The 21,088-nt window shown below is 41.1% G+C and overlaps 1 protein-coding gene across 2 annotated transcripts in view; it reads right to left on the bottom strand.

Annotated features, from left to right (window-relative positions):
* DHX35 (DEAH-box helicase 35) overlaps nucleotides 1-21,088 on the bottom strand; it is a 94,035-nt gene that overhangs the window by 47,340 nt on the left and 25,607 nt on the right. For both annotated transcript variants that reach the window (XR_009549518.1, XM_007521642.3), the window contains exons 5-8: nucleotides 8,888-8,992; nucleotides 5,891-5,952; nucleotides 5,016-5,085; nucleotides 4,622-4,681 (exon numbers count right to left, since the gene is read on the bottom strand). Coding sequence is in view for 1 of the 2 variants with exons in the window: in XM_007521642.3 (XP_007521704.2) it covers nucleotides 4,622-4,681; nucleotides 5,016-5,085; nucleotides 5,891-5,952; nucleotides 8,888-8,992 (297 nt within the window). In the remaining variant the exon portion in view is untranslated. The remainder of the gene's footprint in view (nucleotides 1-4,621; nucleotides 4,682-5,015; nucleotides 5,086-5,890; nucleotides 5,953-8,887; nucleotides 8,993-21,088) is intronic.

Here is a 21,088-nt window from a genome sequence, read left to right as displayed (position 1 = left end):
ACCAAGAGGCTTTTTATTGAATCTCTGCAGCACATCAAAAGCCAATGAAAGGCAACTGAAAGTGATAAACATTAATTAACAATAGTTCTGAGAAAAGATTTGGGCATTATAGTTCTTAGACACAAAACCTACTGGGAGGGGGCTGGGTGGTGGTGCACCTGGTAAAACGCACACATTACCATCTAAGCCGAACCAGGTACAAGTCCCTGGTCCCCACCTGCAAGGGGGAAGCTGAACAAAAAAGTGGAGTGGTGCTGTAGGTGTCTCTCTTTCTCTTGCCCCTCTCTTCTTGCTCCCTATTTCTCTCCGTCTCTATCAGAAAACAAATAAAAAGAACAAAGAAAGGAAGAAGGAGGGGGGGGGGAAGGGGGGAGGAGGAGGAGGGGGGAGGAGGAGAAGAAAGAGAAGAAGGAGAAGAAGGGGAAGGGGAAGGGGGAGGGGGAGGAGGAGGAGGAGGAGGAGGAGGAGGAGGAGGAGGAGGAGGAGAAGGAGAAGGAGAAGGAGAAGGAGAAGGAGAAGGAGAAGGAGAAGGAGAAGGAGAAGGAGAAGAAGAAGAAGAAGAAGAAGAAGAAGAAGAAGAAGAAGCCGCCGCCGCCGCCGCCGCCGCCATTGGGTACTATGGTATCCTCATGCAGACAAAGGAAAACCCAGTAGCAAAAAAACTACTGGGGAAAAAATTTAAGAGGTGCATGGGATGACAAAGTTAAGAAGTAAAAATAGGGGCCAGGTGGTGGTGCACCTGGTTAGCCACACATGTTGCCATGCACAAGAGCCTGGGTTCAAGCCCCTGGTCTCCATCTGCAGAGGGAAAGCTTCATAATCAGTATAGTAGTGCTACAGGTATCTGTCTCTCCCTACCCCATTTCCCTCCCTCCTTTTCTAGCTCTCCTTTCCCTCTCAATTTCTCCGTCACTATCCAATAACAGTGAAAAATAAATTTAAAGAGGTAAAAAATAGACAATATTCTGTGCAATTAATGATAGTGGGAAATGAGGTCAGGCAACATCCTCAAAACAGCATCCCAGCAAGAGGCGGTGAGAATTACTTAGAGAAGACAAAACAGGAGCTTTAGACCCAAAATGTATTTTATGTAGCTGGGGAGATAGTTCTACAGAGCAACTCCAGACTGCTATGTATAAGCTTCCAAATTCTGCATGTGCCAGAAATATACTCTGGTTGTCTTGCTCTCTTTTACCATGTCTCTATCATTCTCTCTCATTAGAATAAATAAATAAACTTTAAAAAAAAAGTTGAGCCAGGAGACAGTTTACGTGCCATGTGCACAGCCTGGGCTTGAGCCCCAGTGCCACCTGGGAGTACCACAAAATAGAGGAAGCTCTACAGCGATGGTGTCTTTCTCTCTCTCTCTCTCTCTCTCTCTCTCTCTCTCTAATAATAAAAGGAATGAAAACAAAAATGAGCCTGGGGCTGAGAAGACAGCATAATGGGTATGCAAGAAACTTACATGCCTGAGGCTCTGTGGTCCCAGGTTCAGTCCCTAGCACCACCATAAGCCAGAGCTGAGCAGTGCTTTCTGTGTCTCATTAAAATAAAATAAATGACCTGGACTGGAGTTGGTGTATTACATCAAAGTAAAAGACTCTGGGTCAGGTGTGAGGGAGAGTACAGGTCCTGGAACAGGATGACAGAGGACCTAGTAAGGGTTGTACTGTTATGTGGAAAACTGAGAAAGGTTATGCATGTGCAAACTACTGTATTTACTGCCGATTTACTGTTGAATATAAAACACTAATCCCCCAATAAAGTAAAAAAGAAATAGAGGATAGGAGAGGAGGGTATCTAAGCCTAAAAAAAATAAAATAAGTAAAAACAAAGTATTTTTTTTTAAAAAAAGTAAATGTATGCCTAGAAACAGCTTAACTACATATGTACAAGGCCCCTGCCCTGCAGAAAAACTAATAAATACACAAATTTATTATGAGCAGACCTCACTAAGACAACAACTGCAAGAATGCTGAGAACCCAGACAGAGTATATAGGAGTATACATGACAACTTCTCTCCTAGCAAGGCTGAGTTTTTCCTCTCTCTCTATTCTTCTGCATATAAGTTGTTCGGAATCCGTGACATTACAAGGAGACTGGGAACCAGGAGGCAGGTCTTCTGCAATTCTCAGATAGTTCACAGAAACAGCACCCCAACTGGCCTCTCCACATCTATTCTTATCTCTTCTGTATGGTGTCCAGAGTGATCTTTCTAGAACCCAAACAAGCTTCAGTTCCTGCCATACCTCCCAGCTTCCCAGCCCCTGATCAGGCAAAGGATGGAGTGCCTCTTCTTTGTTTGACCTATAAGATCTTTCATCATCTGATCTCTGATAGTCTCTCTATGTTAATGTCCCATTACTGCCTTTGCAATCAAAATTCATTCTTACTCTGTCCTAGTTACTGTTTTTTTTCTTTTAAAAAAAATGTATTTATTTTCCCTTTTGTTGCCCTTGCTGTTTTATTGTTGTAGTTATTACTGTTGTTATTGATGTCGCTGTTGTTGGATAGGACAGAGAGAAATGGAGAGAGGAGGGGAAGAGAGAGAAGGGGAGAGAGAAACAGACACCTGCAGACCTGCTTCACCCCCTGTGAAGCAACTTCCCTGCAGGTGGGGAGCTCGAACCAGGATCCTTACTCCAGTCCTTGCGCTTTGTGCCAGGTGGGCTTAACCCACTGCGCTACCACCTGACTCCCCCATGTTACTGTTTTAAGTGAAAAAGGGAAAAAAGACAAAAAAGCATAATGAGTATGACAAAGTCCCAAACTTCATAGAGCTCACGTATTAGTGAGACACACAATGAATACTAGGATGTGCATATGATGCGAGGCAGTGACACATACTGTAATAGACCAGAATGAAATGACACAATAAGATGGTGAGCAACAGGAGGACTATGTTTTTTGTTTTGTTTTTATTGAAAAGACCACGGAGAATTTGAGAGGGAAGAGAGAGGGAGAGAGATAAACAGAGAAAGAAATACCCATAGCACTGCTTCACTGCACTGACAGATGGGGACTGGGGGCTTGAACCTAGGTCCTTGAACACTGTGACTTGTATGCTGAAATGGGTATGCCGCTGCCTGGCGGGGTATTGCTTTACGCAGAGAAGTCAGGAAAGATCTCTAGGAAAACTATATCTGATTGAGACGAATGAAATGAGTCAGCCAAAAGAATGTCTAAGGAGAAGAGTGCTCTAGAAAAAGTCCCTACCTCCTGAGTTCTGCTGACGTACAGCAAGGTGGGAGGCTGGAGTGGAAGGAACACTGGAGAAACGGAAAGGAGAAAAGTTGAAGAGGTGGTTGGGGTAGATCACCCCCTAGAAGGCCCTACAAGCAAGAGAAGAATTTCAACTTCACAGACTCAACAGCACCATAAACATACAGTTCAAGGTTCCTGTGGTTCTGTGCAAGCTGATACTCTCACTACCTCTGCCCACTTGGCAAACTCCTGCATACCTTTCAAACCCAGCTAGGATGTCCCTCCTCTGTGAAAGCTTCTGAATCCCCCCAGGTCAGGTGGAGCTAAGCATGCCCCCACAGTGTCTCAGCTCTGTGACCATACTGAACTGTAAACAGCTATGCAGATTCCTTCCTAGAGAAATCAGAGAGTATACTATGAACCACCTAGAGCAAGAACCCTATAAGTATAAAACACCTGTTGAGTTGAAATGCTATTCAAACTCAACTATTAGTGATTTGATAGACAAAATAATGTAAATTTAGTCATAAAAAATTGCTAACATGGAAATTATATGTGTGAATCAATCTCTCTCTCTCTCTCTCTCTCTTTCTTTTTTCTCCAGGGTTATTGTTGGGGCTCAGTGCCTGCACTACAAATCCACTGCTCCTGGAGGCTGTTTTCCCCCCATTTGTTGCCCTTGTTGTTTATCTCTGTTGTTGTTACTGATGTCGTCATTGCTAGCTAGGACAGGGAGAAATGGAGAGAGGAGGGGAAGACAGAGAGGGGAAGAGAAAGATACCTGTTGACCTGCTTCACCACTTGTGAAGTGACTCCCCTGCAGGTAGGGAGCTGGGGGCTCGAACTGGGATCCTTAGCCGGTGCTTGCGCTTCGCTCCACGTGCGCTTAACTTGCAGCACTACCGCCCGGCCCATTTATTTTTTTTACCAAAGCACTGATCTTCTCTGGCTTATGGTGGTGTGGGGGATTGAACCTGTGACTCTGGAGCCTCAAGCATGAGAATCTTTCTGCATAATCATTTTATGTTATCAACCCTGCCCTAGAAGTTATATGTATACAAAGAAAACTTCAACAAAAAAACTAAATACTATAACCATAAATAAAATTTGACAAACATAGTCTCTTACTGAAGGGAAAAAAAAAAGCAAATAAAAAGAAGCTGCCAGTGTGAGAAGAAACATGTAAGTAGAGAAACAAGACAAGTAAGTAATTGTGAACTCAAATCAATTAATTACAGGGTAATTTCCACCCACAAGCTGAAAAGGAGTGCCCTCTGACCCTGTGGAATCTAGGGCATCAGATGGCTCCATAAGAAAGGTAGGCTATTCTCAAGATGAATTCTTGCTAGAGTTAACTTCTCAATGACAAGTCCAAAAGTCCCAGGGCTTAGAGAAGGGACCAGGGACCATACATACCTCTGCATCCAAAGTGGCTGAAGCTACAATCAGTCGAAGATCTCCTCGCTTTCTCTGAATCTACAAAAGAAAAAGGCATTAGGAAACAATAACTGCAATACATATAAAGGAAGTCATTTAATATGAAACTTGTTTCAAAATAATTCAGCATGTTGATCTTTAGGGGATAGAGAGAGTTTATAAATGAAACAAGAATAACCACAAGGTGGAAACTGTTAGGGTCATAGGTTATACGGAGGCTCATTTTACTAGTCTTTCTAATTATGCAGATAATTTTTCAAAATTAAAAAAAAATTACATACATTAAATGGTAGCTTCAAAACCTGAATTTGCCAAAAGTAAAACCACTTTTTCTTGCCACCTGGGTCAAAATAGCCAAACAGCAAAGTCATACCTTTTTCAATAAGCCAATGGCAATGTCAGTGTACAAGGTCCTCTCATGGGCTTCATCCAGCATAATGGCACTAGGAATCAGAAGATGATCTTAATGATCATCAAACAAACCATCCCCATCCTCCCAGCCAGATCATCAAAGGGACTTCTGGGTATTCATCCCCCGTGTAAACACCCTGCATTAAAAGTAAAAACTTCAGCTTTTTCTTTGGAAAGGAGATAACTCTCAAGGTGATATGAATAGTGACACCAACATACCTTAGTATAGAAAATGGTGTGTTTATAGCTATCTTTAGAAAGTTTTACCAACCTGCATTGTATTCCAATAGAACCTATCAATGGATTTTTAGTTTAGAAACACATGAAAATCCAAAGAAAGTCCAATCCCCAGGGGCACATGTGTACCAGGGAGTGAAAGTTGGTTCCAGTCTCAGAATACCACAGAGCCGAGCTGAGACAAATTTATGCCACAAGTGACAAAGGTACACAAACAGGGGGAAAGTGTAAATAACTATTTAGATTCTGAATGTTAAATTCTACAAAACACTGCCTAATTCTGTGTTGAGTCACAATTAATCCTAGAAAACACACACAACACACACACACACACACACACACACACACACACACACACACACACACACACACTATAAAACAACAGTCAACAGACCTTTCAAATAATGACCAAGATTTTAATGTGCCCATCTTTGGCTATCTATATAAACTCTGAAAAAAACATCAATAATGGCAGCAGTTATGGTAAGAAGAAAAGTTTTGAGATGTTAATGGAAACACAAATTTCAGCTAACACAGCTGCTTCTCAATTTACTCCTATACTTTTGAAACTTTAGAAAGCTACAGGAAAAACACATTTACCTATATTTTGTTAACAATGGATCAACCATCATTTCCCTGACCAGCATTCCATCCGTCAGAAACTAAAAGACAAAAGCACAAAAGTTTCAAAACCAATTCATTTCCATTGTATACCAATGTCTTCTGCAGTAGAGTTTGGGACTCCAAAGGGGGAAAAGAGGACCAAAAAGGGGAGGTTGGGGATCTAGGTCCAGACAGTAGAACAGGATGACAGCTGGGAGGAGGGTGAGACATATGGCACCTATCTTGGGGGAATGTGGAAACATACCCTCATGACAACAGTGACCCTGTAAATCAACATCCCCTCAACACAGTAATACTGAAGTCAAAGAAATGAAATACATAAAGATTTATTTATTAAAGACTGAAAAAAAAAAGAAAGAAAGAAACTTTAAGTGTAACCAAACACAGTCTCTTTACCAGCAATGTGTACAAGACAATTCCCACAAAGGACTGTGAGGAAATGTCACAACACTTCAATTACTAAGCAATGGAATTATTCACAAACAAGATTTCAAACAGGATTCATAACTTGGGGGGGGGAAGGCAGGACTGTAAATGTTTTAGCAGAATGTCATCTGTATTTACTATCTGTATAAGTACCTTGCTAACCGATTGTACCACTGGAGCTCTGTATTTACTATCTGAACAACAGCTAAGCCCCATTTCCTCTGGGCCTATCAATAGGACTCCTGCCAACAGCCAGTGAAGACTAGCCGTGCCTGTCCATGAATAGCAAGTAACTGTCATTAAAACAGAGATTGCAGGGAATCGAGCAGTAGTGCAGTGGGTTAAGTGCAGGTGGCGCAAAGCGCAAGGACCCGCGTAAGGATCCCAGTTTGAGCCCCTGGCTCCCCACCTGCAGGGGAGTCACTTCACAGGCGATGAAGCAGGTGAGCAGGTGTCTATCTTTCTCTCCCCTCTGTCTTCCCCTCCTCTCTCCATTTCTCTCTGTCCTATCTAACAACAAAGACATCAATAATAACTACAACAATAAAACAAGAGCAACAAAAGGGAATAAATAAATAAATATTTTAGAAAAAAAACAGACTGCAGATTTGAAGCAACTGAGGTCACTAACCTCAGTTTCAACTGAGAATATTTTCAGAAGGCTGAATGGGACTGTGATTAAGACCAAGGTATCAGTGGTCTGGGAGGTGTTGCAGTGATAAAGCTTTGGACTCCCAAGCATGAGGTGCCAAGTTCGATCCCCAGCAACACATGTGCCAGAATGATGTCTGGTTCTCTCTCTCTCCTCCTATCTTTCTCAAAAATAAATAAAATATTAAAAAAAAAAAAAAAGACCAAGGTATCAGACTGCTGGAGAGTTTAGATCCTGGCTTTCCCTCTACTATCTGTGTGAAGCTCGGGCAAATTATTTGCCCTCTCTGAGGCTGATTGCTCATTTGTGTAAATGGAGATAATGAAGTATCTACTTCACTGTGAGAATTAAATGAAATATTACATGTAAAGTCTTCAGCATAGAACCTAGTAGAGAGTGTTCCAGAACATCAGCCATTATCACTTAGGATTAATGAAGTGTTTCAGAAATATGCAGCATCAATTAAATGTTGCTATTTTTACCCCAAAACAATTTGGTACTTTAGCAAGGCTAACTGCACGTTATATCTCAGTAGTTTTACTTTTTGTTTGTAAGGACAGGATGTATTTCCATCATATTTTTCCTGAACCTGGTACCAGCCACCACATACATACACACATAGAAGTGAAAGTAGGAATCTGACACCAATGACAGACCACGAGTCAGGAATGGAGCATTTTAAAAGTGGATGACCTTGGGTCCATACTCCCAGAGGGTTAAAGAATAGGAAAGCTATCAGGGGAGGGGATGGGATACAGTTCTGGAGGTGGGAATTACGTGGCGTTGCACCCCTCTTATCCTATGGTTTGGTCAATGTTTCCTTTTTATAAATAATAATTTTTTTAAAAAGTGGAATGCAAAGGCTTTTCACAAGAGTCATAGTCATTTGGTTATATAATCCAGTGAAATTTCATATTTCCTTTACCTAGCCAGACAAATGTCAAAGTTAGCAAAACACAGACATTTGGAAAATAAATTCATCTTTTTACAAATTCAGTTCATCTTATGATTTTCAATTTTTCTCCATGGCAAACTGAGAGGTAGCTGAGATCTAATAACCAATTTTTTTATTTTATTATAACATTTTACTCACTGCTTTCTTTTATATTTTTGTTTATTTTAGAGAAAAAGAAGATTGAGAGAAAAAAGGAGAAAGAGAATGAGAAAGACAAACAAACCTATACTAGTTTCACCATCTGTTAAGATCCCCCATGCAGGGTGTAGCCTGAGAACTTGAACTTGAAAAAAAAGTGTACGCTCAACCTAGTGAGCCACCCCCAAGACCCACCCCTTCACTCATGTTTTATAGGACTATCTGGCTTGACTTTGATTCTAGCACAGTGGCAAATAGCAGACACTCTATTGATTCATCTGTACACTCATGTTACTAATTTATATTAGCAACTATTTCAAAAGAACACTTATAAAACCTATTCCTGTAAAACTGGGAAAATTCTAACTAATAAAATAACATTATAAAAGCAACTGCCATGTCCCTGTTTTTAATTCTTTTAGAGGCAAGTTTCTCTATTTAAATTTAAATATATGGATTAATGGAACTACAATAAAACACACATAAGAAAAGACAGCTGTAACTTCTGATTCTATCACCAAGTGGCACCACAGGCACGTCATTCAAGCTCACAGGTCTTGCATCTCTTCATCTGTAGAGCCAAGGCTTAAATTTTATTCCATGGTCTTTTCTGGAGTAAAATTCAAGGACTCTTTGAAAGTGCTATTCAGGAGACTAAATTCCCTGGGGGCTAAGATAATTTCATATACTTTCTGCCTTGGTCTCAGCATCCTAGTCAACAGTGATGGCTGCAGGCTTTTGATTCCCCACAAAATTATCTTCTCCCTTAATTATAATAGAAAAAGCAGCTAGAGCACCTCACCTTAATTCGTGTTGCCAGCGAATCTGTGCAATCATCAAAGCGAATGCAGTAGCCCACTTCATGGCCCAGCACAGCACCTCTTTCCTCAGCTACTCTCCCTGCAACCTTTGGGAAGAAAGATCATGCTGAAAATAGAGATGCAGAAATTACTGAACAGAGCACTCACTTTGGAGAAATCTAAAGGTCACTTATTTTTTGAGCAGTATGTAAACACAGAGAAAAATTGGAAGCAAAGGGACAAGTCATTAGAGAAAAAGTGTACGGGGCCAGGCAGTGCTACACCTGGTTTACATGCACACATTACAGTGCACAAGGACCCAGGTTCACACCCCTAGTGAACCTGCAAGGGGAAAGCTTTCCGAGTGGTGGAGCAGGGCTGTCTCTCTCTCCCCCTCTCTATTTTCAACTCCTCTCCCAATTTCTGTCTGAATCTATCCAATAATATATAAAGATTTTTTAAAAAGAAATGATATTTTTAAAAACAGAAAAAGTTCAATGATCTTTCTGATTTATTAACTTTATGTTTCTTACCTCATTCACTGACTTGAGGGAATCTATCAGAATATGTGCAATGAAAATGTAATCAAGATGCTACAGATTAGAATAATAGTATAGATAAAATTCAATAGGTCAAAGTCAATGAGAAATGTATATGTATATGTATATGCCAAAACTTTCATTTGAGTCATAAATTCAGCTCTAAACTTCCTAGTGGCCAAAGCTAAAAGAAGAAAAATAAATTACAAGTTTTATCCTCCTACCAAGGATTTCCTTTAGCTCACCAACTAGGAACAAGTCTTCATACCTTAAAATAAAGCATTTTTCCACTGGCATGAAGGCAAGAGGAACAGGAATGGTCAAGTTCAACAATGGGCTAATGTTCTTTTTCTCTTAGGAGGCAAGTTCATAGCTGTTCAAGAGCCAGACCGTCTAAAATAATTGGTAAGACTATCCCATCTACCAAAACCATTAAAGGCAGAAATGAAAATCAAGATACTTTCAAAAATAAATAAATTAAAAGGCAGATGACAGGATGAGAAAACTAAGAACCTGGTTAAATGCTTTTTCTGCAGCAATTGACAAAATCATGTGATTTTAATCTTTCTTTTTGTTGATATGGTGGATTACACTGATTGACTTGTGGATGTCGAACCATCCCAGTTTCCCAGGGATGAATCCCACTTGGTCTTCGTGGTGGATTATTCTCTTAATATGTTGTTAAGATTCAATTAGCCAGAATTTTGTTGAGGATCTTTGCATCAATGTTCATCAGGGAGATAGGTCTCTATAGTTGTTTTTTTTGGTGCAGTCCTTTCCTGCTTTGGGGAATCATAGTGATGCTAGCCTCATTAAATGTGTTTGGGAGTATTCCCTCTGCTTCTATTTTCTGGAAGAGTTAGCTCTTCTTTGAATGTTTTATAAGATTTAGTAGTATAGCCATCTCCAGCCTCAGGAGCCCAGAGGCTCCCTGTACTTCACCTAGCTCTCTGAGCATCAGACACCAGCATTATCTAAGCAACAGTGTTTAAGAAACTGAAGGACAACATAAATAAATAAATAATATAAATAAATAAATAAAAAGAAACTGAAGGGCAATTGAAGATCAGAAGAGACTATGGGGCAGGGGTAGATAGCATAATGGTTATGGAAAGAGATTCTCATGCCTGAGGCTCCAAAGTCCCAGGTTCAATCCCCCCACACCACAATAAACCAGAGCTGATCAGTACTCTGGAGAAAAAAAAAAAAGAGAGAGAGACTGTAATGGTTTAAAATTTTGGTATATCAAATCACTCAATGACTGAGCAGCTGGTCTATAGCACATAGTCTTTTTAAAAATAAATTTCATTTGTTGATAAGTTTGTTACAGATTATAATTAGTATACAGCTCCACACCACACCCACCACCCACACCCACCACCAAAGTTCTGTATCCTCACCCTCACACCTCTCAAAGATAAGCACCATAGTTCTTACAAGTCCTACAGTCTGCTTGCTTCTGTTTTGTTTGGGTTTTTTCTTTCTTTCTTTTTCTTTTGGCCAGTTCATAAAAATCTCTACATGTAGATCTCTAGATTCTACATGTAAGTGAAACCATCTGGCAGTTGTCTTTCATCTCTTATTTTGCTAAACATAATCACCTCCAGTTCCATCCATTCTGTCCCAAAGAACACAATATCATCTTTTTTGATTTCAGAATAGTAGTCCACGGAATATATATCCCATAAGTTCTTTACCCAGACATCTGATGATGGACATTTAGGTTGCTTCCATTCCTTTGGCCTATTGTGAATAATGCAGCTATGAACATAGAAGTGCATATGTCTATTCTAATTAGTGTTCTTGAGTGTCCACTGGACAAATGCCTAAGAGTGGTATTGCTGGATCAAAAGGTACTTCCATTGTTATTTGTTTAAGGACTCTCCATACATTCTCTATGACTGCCGGGCTAGCCTGAGAGTGTTTCTTCCCAGGCATGTGCTCTCTGGGTTGGAGAAAACTTGACCGGAGCCAACCTAGGCTGCTGCTTACTCAGTGATGTGGGAGAGGAATCAGGAACTCTCATGACTGAGCAGGAACACAATGCAATGCCTTTATTGATCAGAAAAAACTGCCTTTTATATCTTCTAAGACAGAAGTGGCAGGTCGGAAAAGGAAATGGCTGGGGGGGGGGGACAGAGAGGAAAAAAAGGGTGTGAAGGTAGCAAGCTTCCATCTAACCAATGGGGATTAAACCAATGCCCTGAAGGCAGGGCAGGTCTCAGGCAAAACAATGATTATGTAAATAGACCACAGCATCAAGCAATGCAGCATGGAGCAGGGGGGAGCTAGCATAATGCCCAATATATGACAACCTTTATCAGAATCACCAAACAAGTAAATGCAGTAAAACTCAAGGTTAGCTTAGACCCCATTGAACCCCTAGGTGTATTTCCTCCCTAACTCAAGGCCAGACCCCATAACCCTAATACTGGTTTGGATACAACAAATGATGCTCAATACTTTAACTAGGAGAAATCCTAAACTTGTTAGATAAGAAGGGACTACAACTACAAAAACTGGAAAGAGCAAGAGACTGGCTCACTTAATGATGGCCCTCTTGGTCACTGAAAGACCACCCCATCACCTGGGGCCTAGTCAGGGAAACCTTGGATTCCTCCATAGACTTAAGGAGCCTAGACCTCTAGTAGATCCCTCTCTCTACTATCACTGGTCACCTTCATCAGGACTGTTACCATAAGCCCTCTTGTGGGCCTCTCTTGGACCTCACCCTCACTCTGAACTACCAATGATAGGGACTGATTCTCAAAAGGGAGGCTGGGTCATCCTACTCTGCCACTCAAGGTAGAGTGAACCTCAAGTGAGTGCAGCCTAGAATGTTCCCAGCTGTGGTCATGGACTGTGAACACAGACTGACAGGGACTTGGAGGTTATACAGGCTCCCGTGCTAAATATTGGCCCTAGGTCAAATCCATGTGGTAAACAGTTAACTGTATTTATATATTTTCTTCAAGTTTGGAACCTATTCTCTGCCCTGATCCAGCTTTCTACAAGTCTGACAGCATCTTCCCAGACAATATTTTTGTCCACCTGCAGGTTAGCTATCAAACTCCAGCAAAAATTATCATAGTCATGGGCCCCTAGGAAGATACCTAAAATAGACTTCCTAGCTTCTATCCATGCTAAAAATCCCTATTCCCATTTGCTCAATTCCCACTTTATGTTTCCTGTTCATTTAACATTTGTCCTGCTTACATCTTTAGCCACCACACTGAGGATGCTACTCCAATTTCATCCTGAAATCCCTGGGCAGATGACCTCACCAATATGTCCTGGAACCTCACCTTTCCAGAGACCTACCCCACTAAGGAAAGATAGAAACAGACTCAGACTCAGACCAATGTCCATGTCCAGCAGAGAAGCAATTATAGAAGCCAGACCTCCCACTTCCTGTACCCCATAAATAATTTTACTTCCAGAGGGGTAAACATTAGGAAAAGATGACAAGAGGGCTCTGAACTCTAAGTCTAGCAGGACCCAGAGAGAGAAGAAAAAGAAGGGGGAGGGAGGATATTCAGAAGTAGTAAGTATGACTTAGGAAGAGAAAAAAAATGGGCAAATATTTATAAATATAAATAGTTATAGAAATAATAGTTGCTCAGCAAACTTAGCACCAAAAAAGCAAATGACCCCATCCAAAAATAGGCAGAGGATATGAACAAGATATTCACTTCAGAGGAGATCCAAAAGGCTAACAAACATATGAAAAACTGCTCCAGGTCGCTGATTGTCAGAGAAATGCAAATAAAGACAACACTGAGATACCACCTCACTCCTGTGAGAATGACATACATCAAAAAGGACAGCAGCAACAAATGCTGGAGAGGCTATGGGGACAGAGGAACCCCTCTGCATTACTGGTGGGAAAGTAAATTGGTCCAGCCTCTGTGGAGAGCAGTCTGGAGAACTCTCACGAGGCTAGACATCGACCTTCCATATGATCCAGTAATTCCTCTCCTGGGGATATACCCCAAGGATTCCATAATGCCCGATCAAAAAGATATGTGTACACCTATGTTCATAGCAGCACAATTCATAAAAGCTAAAACCTGGAAGGAACCCAGGTGCCCAACAGCAGATGAGTGGCTGAGAAAGCTGTGGTATATATACACCATGGAATACTATGCAGCTATTAAGAACAATGAACCCACCTTCTCTGACCCATCTTGGACAGAGCTAGAAGGAATTATGTTAAGTGAGCTAAATCAGAAAGACAAAGATGAGTATGGGATGATCCCACTCATCAACAGAAGTTGAGAAAGAAGAACAGAAAGGGAAACTAAAACAGGATCTGATTAAATCGAGAGTGGGGCACCAAAGTAAAAACCCTGTGGTGAGGGGAAGGGTAGACATTCAGCTTCCCGGGGCAGTGGGGGGTGGGAGGTGGGGGGTGGGTGGGGTGGGTGGGATGGGACACAGTCTTTTGATGTGGGAATGATGTTTATGTACACTCCTATTAAAGTGTAGTCATATAAACCACTATTCAATTAATATGAGAGTGGAAAAATTGATCATATGTCTAGAACTTTTTAAAACACAGAATGAGTCTTTTTAATACATAGGCTGAGTCTTTGCTAACTCTCAAAAGCCTAGACGAGGGAGAACAGAAGCAACCGGTGGTACCACTATATACAAGATACTGGGTATTATACAGCAAACCCTAACAAAGGGACTTTTCAAAGTTAACCCAATTACCAAATAATGTGATGATAACAATAACTATCCATTGTCTTCTTGAACCCTAAGACAGCAGGAACCTCACATTTCCATTACAGAGCCATATTTCCCCCAGTTCTGGAACCTTAGGGTGGGGCACACTTTCCTGCATGCTTCTCTCAATGCATATCAAATAATATCGTACCCACCAATACCAACCTAATCAATGCAACGAGTGCCACCCCAGCATGCTTCACTTCAGACTGTGTCCAGAGACTTCAGGAGTGGAATAACAACCCTTCAGCTTCATCACTCGGGTGAGACCTTTCCTTTCATAGTATTCTCTAATTCCATTCCAGGTGGTCCACTCCTCAACTAAGTCCCCAAACCTAGATATAGACCAGGTCCCCTGAGATACAGCATATGTTCACACATATCCATAAAACAGGGAAAAATATATACCTGAAAGCAGCAGTACACAAGAGTCTGCAGAGAGTACCCCCCCAACACTTCATCTGCACTATTCCAGTCTTTAGGTCCATGATTGGTCAACAATTTGTTCGCCTTTGTATGTTAACTCTCTTTTCAGCCACCAGGTCCCAGATGCCAGCATGATGCCAACCAGACTTCCCTGGACTGACAACCCCACCAATGTGTCCTGGAGCTCCGCTTCCCCAGAGACCCACCCTACTAGGGAAAGAGATAGGCAGACCGCGAGTATGGATCGACCAGTCAACGCCCATGTTCAGCAGGAAAGCAATTACAGAAGCCAAACCTTCCACCTTCTGCAACCCACAACAACCCCATACTCCCAGAGGAATAGAGAATGGGAAAGCTATCAGGGGAGGAGATGGGATATGGAGATCAGGTGGTAGGAATTGTGTGGCGTTGTACCCCTCCTATCCTACGGTTTTGTTAATGTCTCCTTTCTTAAATAAATAAAAAAAGAAATTTTAAAAAAAGAAATAATAGTCAACCCATATCTATGATCTTGGGAGAACTAATGCAGTTTCTAATGTAAGGAAGGAATGGGGACCCAGAACTCTGGTGGTAGGAAATATGTGGAATTACACCCCTTATCTTATAATTTTGTAAAGCAATATTAAAACACTAATAAAAATAAAAGTATATATAATCACCTTTTTAAACTATAAAAGAAAACCTGCACATGTACCATTAGTTCACTATTTATATGCATTTTCTATAAAAAGTATTATCTTCTTTTTTTTTATTTAAGATTTTATATATTTACTAATGAGAGAGATAGGAGAAAAGAGAGAAAGAGAGCATCACTCTGCTTCCAGGAATTGAACTCAGGACCTCATGCTTAAAAGCCCAATGCTTTATCTACTGTACCATCTCCAGAGCACTGTATCTGATGTTTATACCATTTGTCTGTTGACTATTAAGTAGATTTTCACCTCTATTGTTTATGTTCTACTCCCAATAACCAACTCTACTAGATAAATAACATCTTTTTGACAAAAAGCAAATGTAAAGAAAGGGCATTTAAAAAAGAAAGAAAGAAAGAAAGAAAGAAAGAAAGAAAGAAAGAAAGAAAGAAAGAAAGAAAAGAGAAAATAATCACTGAGATTCTACTCCCAGGCAAATGCTATGCTCTAAATTTTGATGGTATGTGTTCATTAAATATACACACAAGCCCATGAGGTGGGCAAGATACCCTTGTTTTGTCACTAAGGAGGAAACTGAAATAAGACAGGTATTAAAGCTTATCCCAAATCACAGTTCAAGGCATGACGTACTCTTGAAGTTAAACAAGATCAGATGCATTCAACAAGCATACTCATTAATAATTGCCTCTCACGGAGATCAAGCAACTGCTTATGTAATATGTTCTTAGGTTCTGAGATTGTTTTCAGATTTGTGTCAGCACACAAAGTACTTTTTGAGATGTAGCATTTCAAACTTGACAGCTCTATTAATACCATATGGTTAATTTATACACTCTTTGTTCTTTCAAGAGAAAGCATGTGGTTTCATGGAAATTATCCATGGCTACAAATTTGGAGTTAAAATGCAAACTGAATAAGAGTTACAATTCCAAACCACCAAGTGGAAACATTGCTGATTCTTAAGTCACCAAGTCATTTTTCAACAACATAAAAGGTTATCACCATGTTTATACATGCAACACTTAGAAAATATTCATCCATAATTTTAGTAGGTGGTTTGTTTAAGCTGAAGAGACATAGGAAGTGGGTGTCCAGTTTGACAGAAAAGAATTACAGGAGTTGAAGGAGAAGGCAGAGAGCTCTGAGAATGTATGTCAATCTTATAGACCTTTCCAATCATTCAGTGACCTAACAGATCTGCATCCTCATCCTACCAGCAAGGAAGGTAAAAAAGCTGGAGCAAGACATGGTTGGTACATGTTCATCAGCACAATCTCACAATTCTGCAGCAACAGCTGTCCCACTCAAAAATGAGCAATCATCACAGAAGTACTCTTACAAGCCTTTTTCATTAAAACTGATCAAGAAAGAAAAGGAAGAGGTGGTGGGTGGTGGCACACCTGGTTGAGCACAAATGTCATAATGTGCAAAGACCCAAGTTCAAGCCTCAGGTCCCCACCTACAATGGGAAAGTTTTGCAAGTGGTGAAGCAGTGTTGTGGGTGTTTCTCTGTCTCTCTCTATCACCCCCTCCCCTCTCAATTTTTGGCTGTCTCTATCCAATAAATAAAAGATAATTTAAAAAAGAAAGAAAGAAGGGGGCCGGGCGGTAGCACAGCTGATTAAGTGTACATGGCACAAAGCTCAAGGACCTCCCGGTTTGAGCACCTGGCTCCCCACCTGCAGGGAGGCCGCTTCTCAAGTGGTGAAGCAGGTCTGCAGGTGTCTATCGTGCTTTCTCCCTCTCTGTCTCCCCTCGTCTCTCGATTTTTCTCTGTCTTATCCAACAACAATAACAGCAATAACAACAACAATAATAATGACAACAACAAGGGCAACAAAATGGGAAAAATGGTCTCTAGGAGCAGTGGATTCATAGTGTAGGCAATGAGCTCCAGCAATAACCCTGGAGGCAAAGAAAAAAAAGAAAGAAAGAAAGAGAGAAAGGAAGAAAGAAATAAACAGAAGCGCACCAAAGTAAAAACCCTGTGGTGAGGGGTAGACATGCAGCTTCCTGGGCCAGTGGGGGGTGGGAGTGGGTGGGAGGGATGGGTCATAGTCTTTTGGTGGTGGGAATAGTGTTTATGTACACTTCTAGTAAAGTGTAGTCATATAAATCACTAATAATTAATATGAGGGGGAAAATTAATTGTATGTCTCGAAGTTTTTAAAACACAGACTGAGTCTTTTTAATATATAGGCTGTGTATTTGATATGCGGACTCTCTCGAAAGCCTAGACCACGTAGATCAGAAGCAACCAATAGCACAGCTATATACAAGATACTGGGTACTGTACAGCAAACCCTAACAAAAGGACTTTTCAAAGTTAGCCCAATTACCAAATAATGTGATGATAACATTAACTATCGATTGTCTTTTTGAACCCTACGACAGCAGGAACCTCACATCTCCACTATAGAGCCTCTACTTCCCCTAGTCCTGGAATCCTTGGATAGGGCCCACTTTCCCGTATGTCTCTCCCAATCCATATCAAATAATATTGCATCTGCTGATCACAACCTAATCAACACAACAATTGCCACCTCAACATGCTTCAGCTCAGACTGTGTCCAGAGACTTCACGTGCGGAATGACAACCCTTCAGCTTCATTACTCAAGTGAGACCTTTCCATTCATAGTATACTCTAATTCCATCCCAGGTGGTTCACTTTCTAACAAAGTCCCAAAACCTAGATATAGACCAGGTTGTGTGAGAGAGAGCATATGTTCACACGTATCCATAAACTACTGCAAAATATATACCTGAAAGCAGAAGTACACTAGAGTTTGCAGTGAGTATCCCCCTAACACTTCCTCTCCACTATTCCAAGCTTTGGGTCCATGATTGCTCAACAATTTGTTTGGCTTTGTATGTTAACTCTCTTTTCAGTCACCAGGTTTCAGATGCCATCAGGATGCCAGCCAGGCTTCCCTGGACCGAAGACCCCACCAATATGTCCTGGAGCTCCGCTTCCCCCAGAGACCCTACTAAGGAAAGAGAGAGGCAGACTGGGAGTATGGATCAACCAGTCAACACCCATGTTCAGCGGGGAAGCAATTACAGAAGCCAGACCTTCCACCTTCTACAACCCACAACAACCCTGGGTCCATGCTCCCAGAGGGATAGAGAATGGGAAAGCTGGGAAATGTGTGGAGTTATACCCCTCCTATCCTATGGATTTGTTAATTTATCCTTTCTTAAATAATAAATAAATAAATAAAATTAAAAAAAGAAATAAACAGAAGCAAGCAAACAATTAAAAAGAAGTTATACAAGTATTATTACCTAAAGGGGTCAGGTGACAGCTAAGTAGGTATAGTGCACATCTTATTGTATAAGAGGCCCTGGGTTTGATGTCCAGCACCATATGAGAACACCATGCTAGCACCAGGGGGTCTCCATGCAAAATGGGACAGTACATCGGTGTCTTTCCCTCTTTCTCTTCTGCCTCTCCTAGCTAAATATGTAGAATGAAAACATTCTCAGAGATAGAAAAATCTAAACAATCAAAAAATAAGAGAAACGAGCAAGTAGGTTGGCAAATCCATGGACAATAATTAGTGATGAGAATTAAATCTATTTAAGCTAAAATTATAGTTAAACTCTTTGGCAATTAGGATTACAAGAGAAAGGGGGCAGGGTCACACTGGTTGAATGCACATGCTACAATGTGTAAGGGCTGGGGTTCAAGCCCCCAGTCCCCACCTCCTGCAGGAGGGAAGCTTCACAAGCAGCAAAGCAGTGCTGCAGGTCTCTCTTTCTCCCTATTGACCCTTTCCCTCTCAATTTTGCTATCAAATAAACAAACACTTTTATAAAGAACACATGACTTGAAATAACAAGTGCAGTCTTCTGTCTACAGAAAATGGGGAAGGATACATCAAAAAGGACAGCAGCAACAAATGTTAGAGAGGCTGTGGGGACAGAGGAACCCTTCTACACTGCTGGTGGGAATGTAAGTTGTTGGTCCAATCTCTGTGGAGAGCAGTTTGGAGAACTCTCACAAGGCTAGACATCGACCTTCCATATGACCCAGTAATTACTCTCCTGGGGATATACCGAAGGACTCCATAACACCCAACCAAAAAGATATGTGTACATCTATGTTCACAGCAGCACAATTCATAATAACTAAAACCTGGAAGGAACCCAGGTGCCCAACAGCAGATGAGTGGCTGAGAAAGCTGTGATATATATACACCATGGAATACTACGCAGCTATTAAGAACAATGAACCCACCTTCTCTGATCCATCTTAGACAGAGCTAGAATGAATTATGTTAAGTGGGCTAAGTCAGAAAGATAAAGATGAGTATGGGATGATCCCACTCATCAAGAACAGAAAGGGAAACTAAAAGCAGGATTTGACTAAATCTTGAGTATGGCACCAAAGTGAAAACCCTGGGGTGAGGAGGAGGGTGAATTATTTGGCTTCCCAGGGCGGCGGGGGGTAAGGGGTGCGGGGTGGGGGGGTGGGATGGGTCACAGTCTTTTGGTGGTGGGATTGTTGTTTATGTACACTCCTATTAATTTGTAGTCATATAAATCACTAATTAATATGAGAGGGGAAAAACTGATTGTGTGTCTCAAACTTTCTAAAGCACAGACTGAGTCTTTTTAATACATAGGCTGAGTCTTTGATATGCTGACTCTCTAAAAAGCCTAGACCAGGGAGAACAGAAGCAACCAATGGCACAGCTATATACAAATAATGTCAAAGGACATAAATTAAGGTGATGTTGGGTATTATATAGCAAATCCTAACAAAGGGATTTTTCAAAGTAAACCTAATTACCAAATAATGAGATTATAACAATAACTATCTATTGTCTTCTTGAACCCTAAGACAGCAGAAACTTCACATTTCCACTATAGAGCCTATATTTACCCCAGTCCTGGAACCTCTAGGGTGGGGCACACTTTTCTGCATGCTTCTCTCAATTCATACCAAATGATATTGCATCTGCTGATCCCAACCTAATCACTACAACAAGTGCCACCTCAGCATGCTTCACTTCAGACTGTGTCCAGAGACTTCACGTGTGGAATGACAACCCTTCAGCTTCATTACTCGGGTGAGACCTTTCCTTTCATAGTATTGTCTAATTCCATTCCAGGTGGTTCACTTCCTAACAAGTCCCCAAACCTAGATATAGACCAGGTTCTGTGAGATAGAGCACATGTATATATATATTTGCATGTATCCATAAACTAGGGCTAAATATATATACCTGAAAGCAAAGTACATAATAGGCTGCAGTCAGTATAAAGTTCCTAATGAGAGTGTCTAATTAGACTTAGATACCCTCCTCACCTACTTCCTATTACAGTTCTCTCACTCACTCCAAAGCTAACCTTAGCAAAGCAAGGACTGCAAAAGCTAAATAAGGGCAAGAGACTGGCAGACTTTAACCATGACTCTTTAGTCACTATCAGTCCACTCCATCAGCTGGGGCCCTATTCGGGGAGTCCTGAGATTCCCAAACAGACATGATGGGCCTAGACCTCAAATAAATCCCTCTCTCCATTGTTACCAGTCATCTCTATCGGGAACAACACAATAGACACCTTTTTGGGCCCCACATAGGACCTTGCCCTCAACTTGGATCAACAATGGTAGAGAATGTTCCATCCTCCCAAGGGAGGATAGACAACATACTCTATGCTACATTGAGGAAGATGGGTCGATATTGGGGCAGCTTAGAATGTTCCTACTCATGACCACAGAATGTGAGCTCAGGTCTAGAGGGATGCAGAGGTCATATAGGCTCCTAAGCTGAATATGGACCCCAGACCAAATCAAATCGATGGGGTTTACAGGCAACAATATTTATACCTTTTCCTCATAATAGG

The sequence above is a fragment of the Erinaceus europaeus genome, chromosome 1 (assembly GCF_950295315.1).
Source record: "Erinaceus europaeus chromosome 1, mEriEur2.1, whole genome shotgun sequence".
In the NCBI taxonomy this organism is placed as follows: Eukaryota; Metazoa; Chordata; class Mammalia; order Eulipotyphla; family Erinaceidae; genus Erinaceus; species Erinaceus europaeus.
Note: the sequence above shows the minus strand (reverse complement) of the source record. Positions and strands in the feature narration are given on the sequence as shown.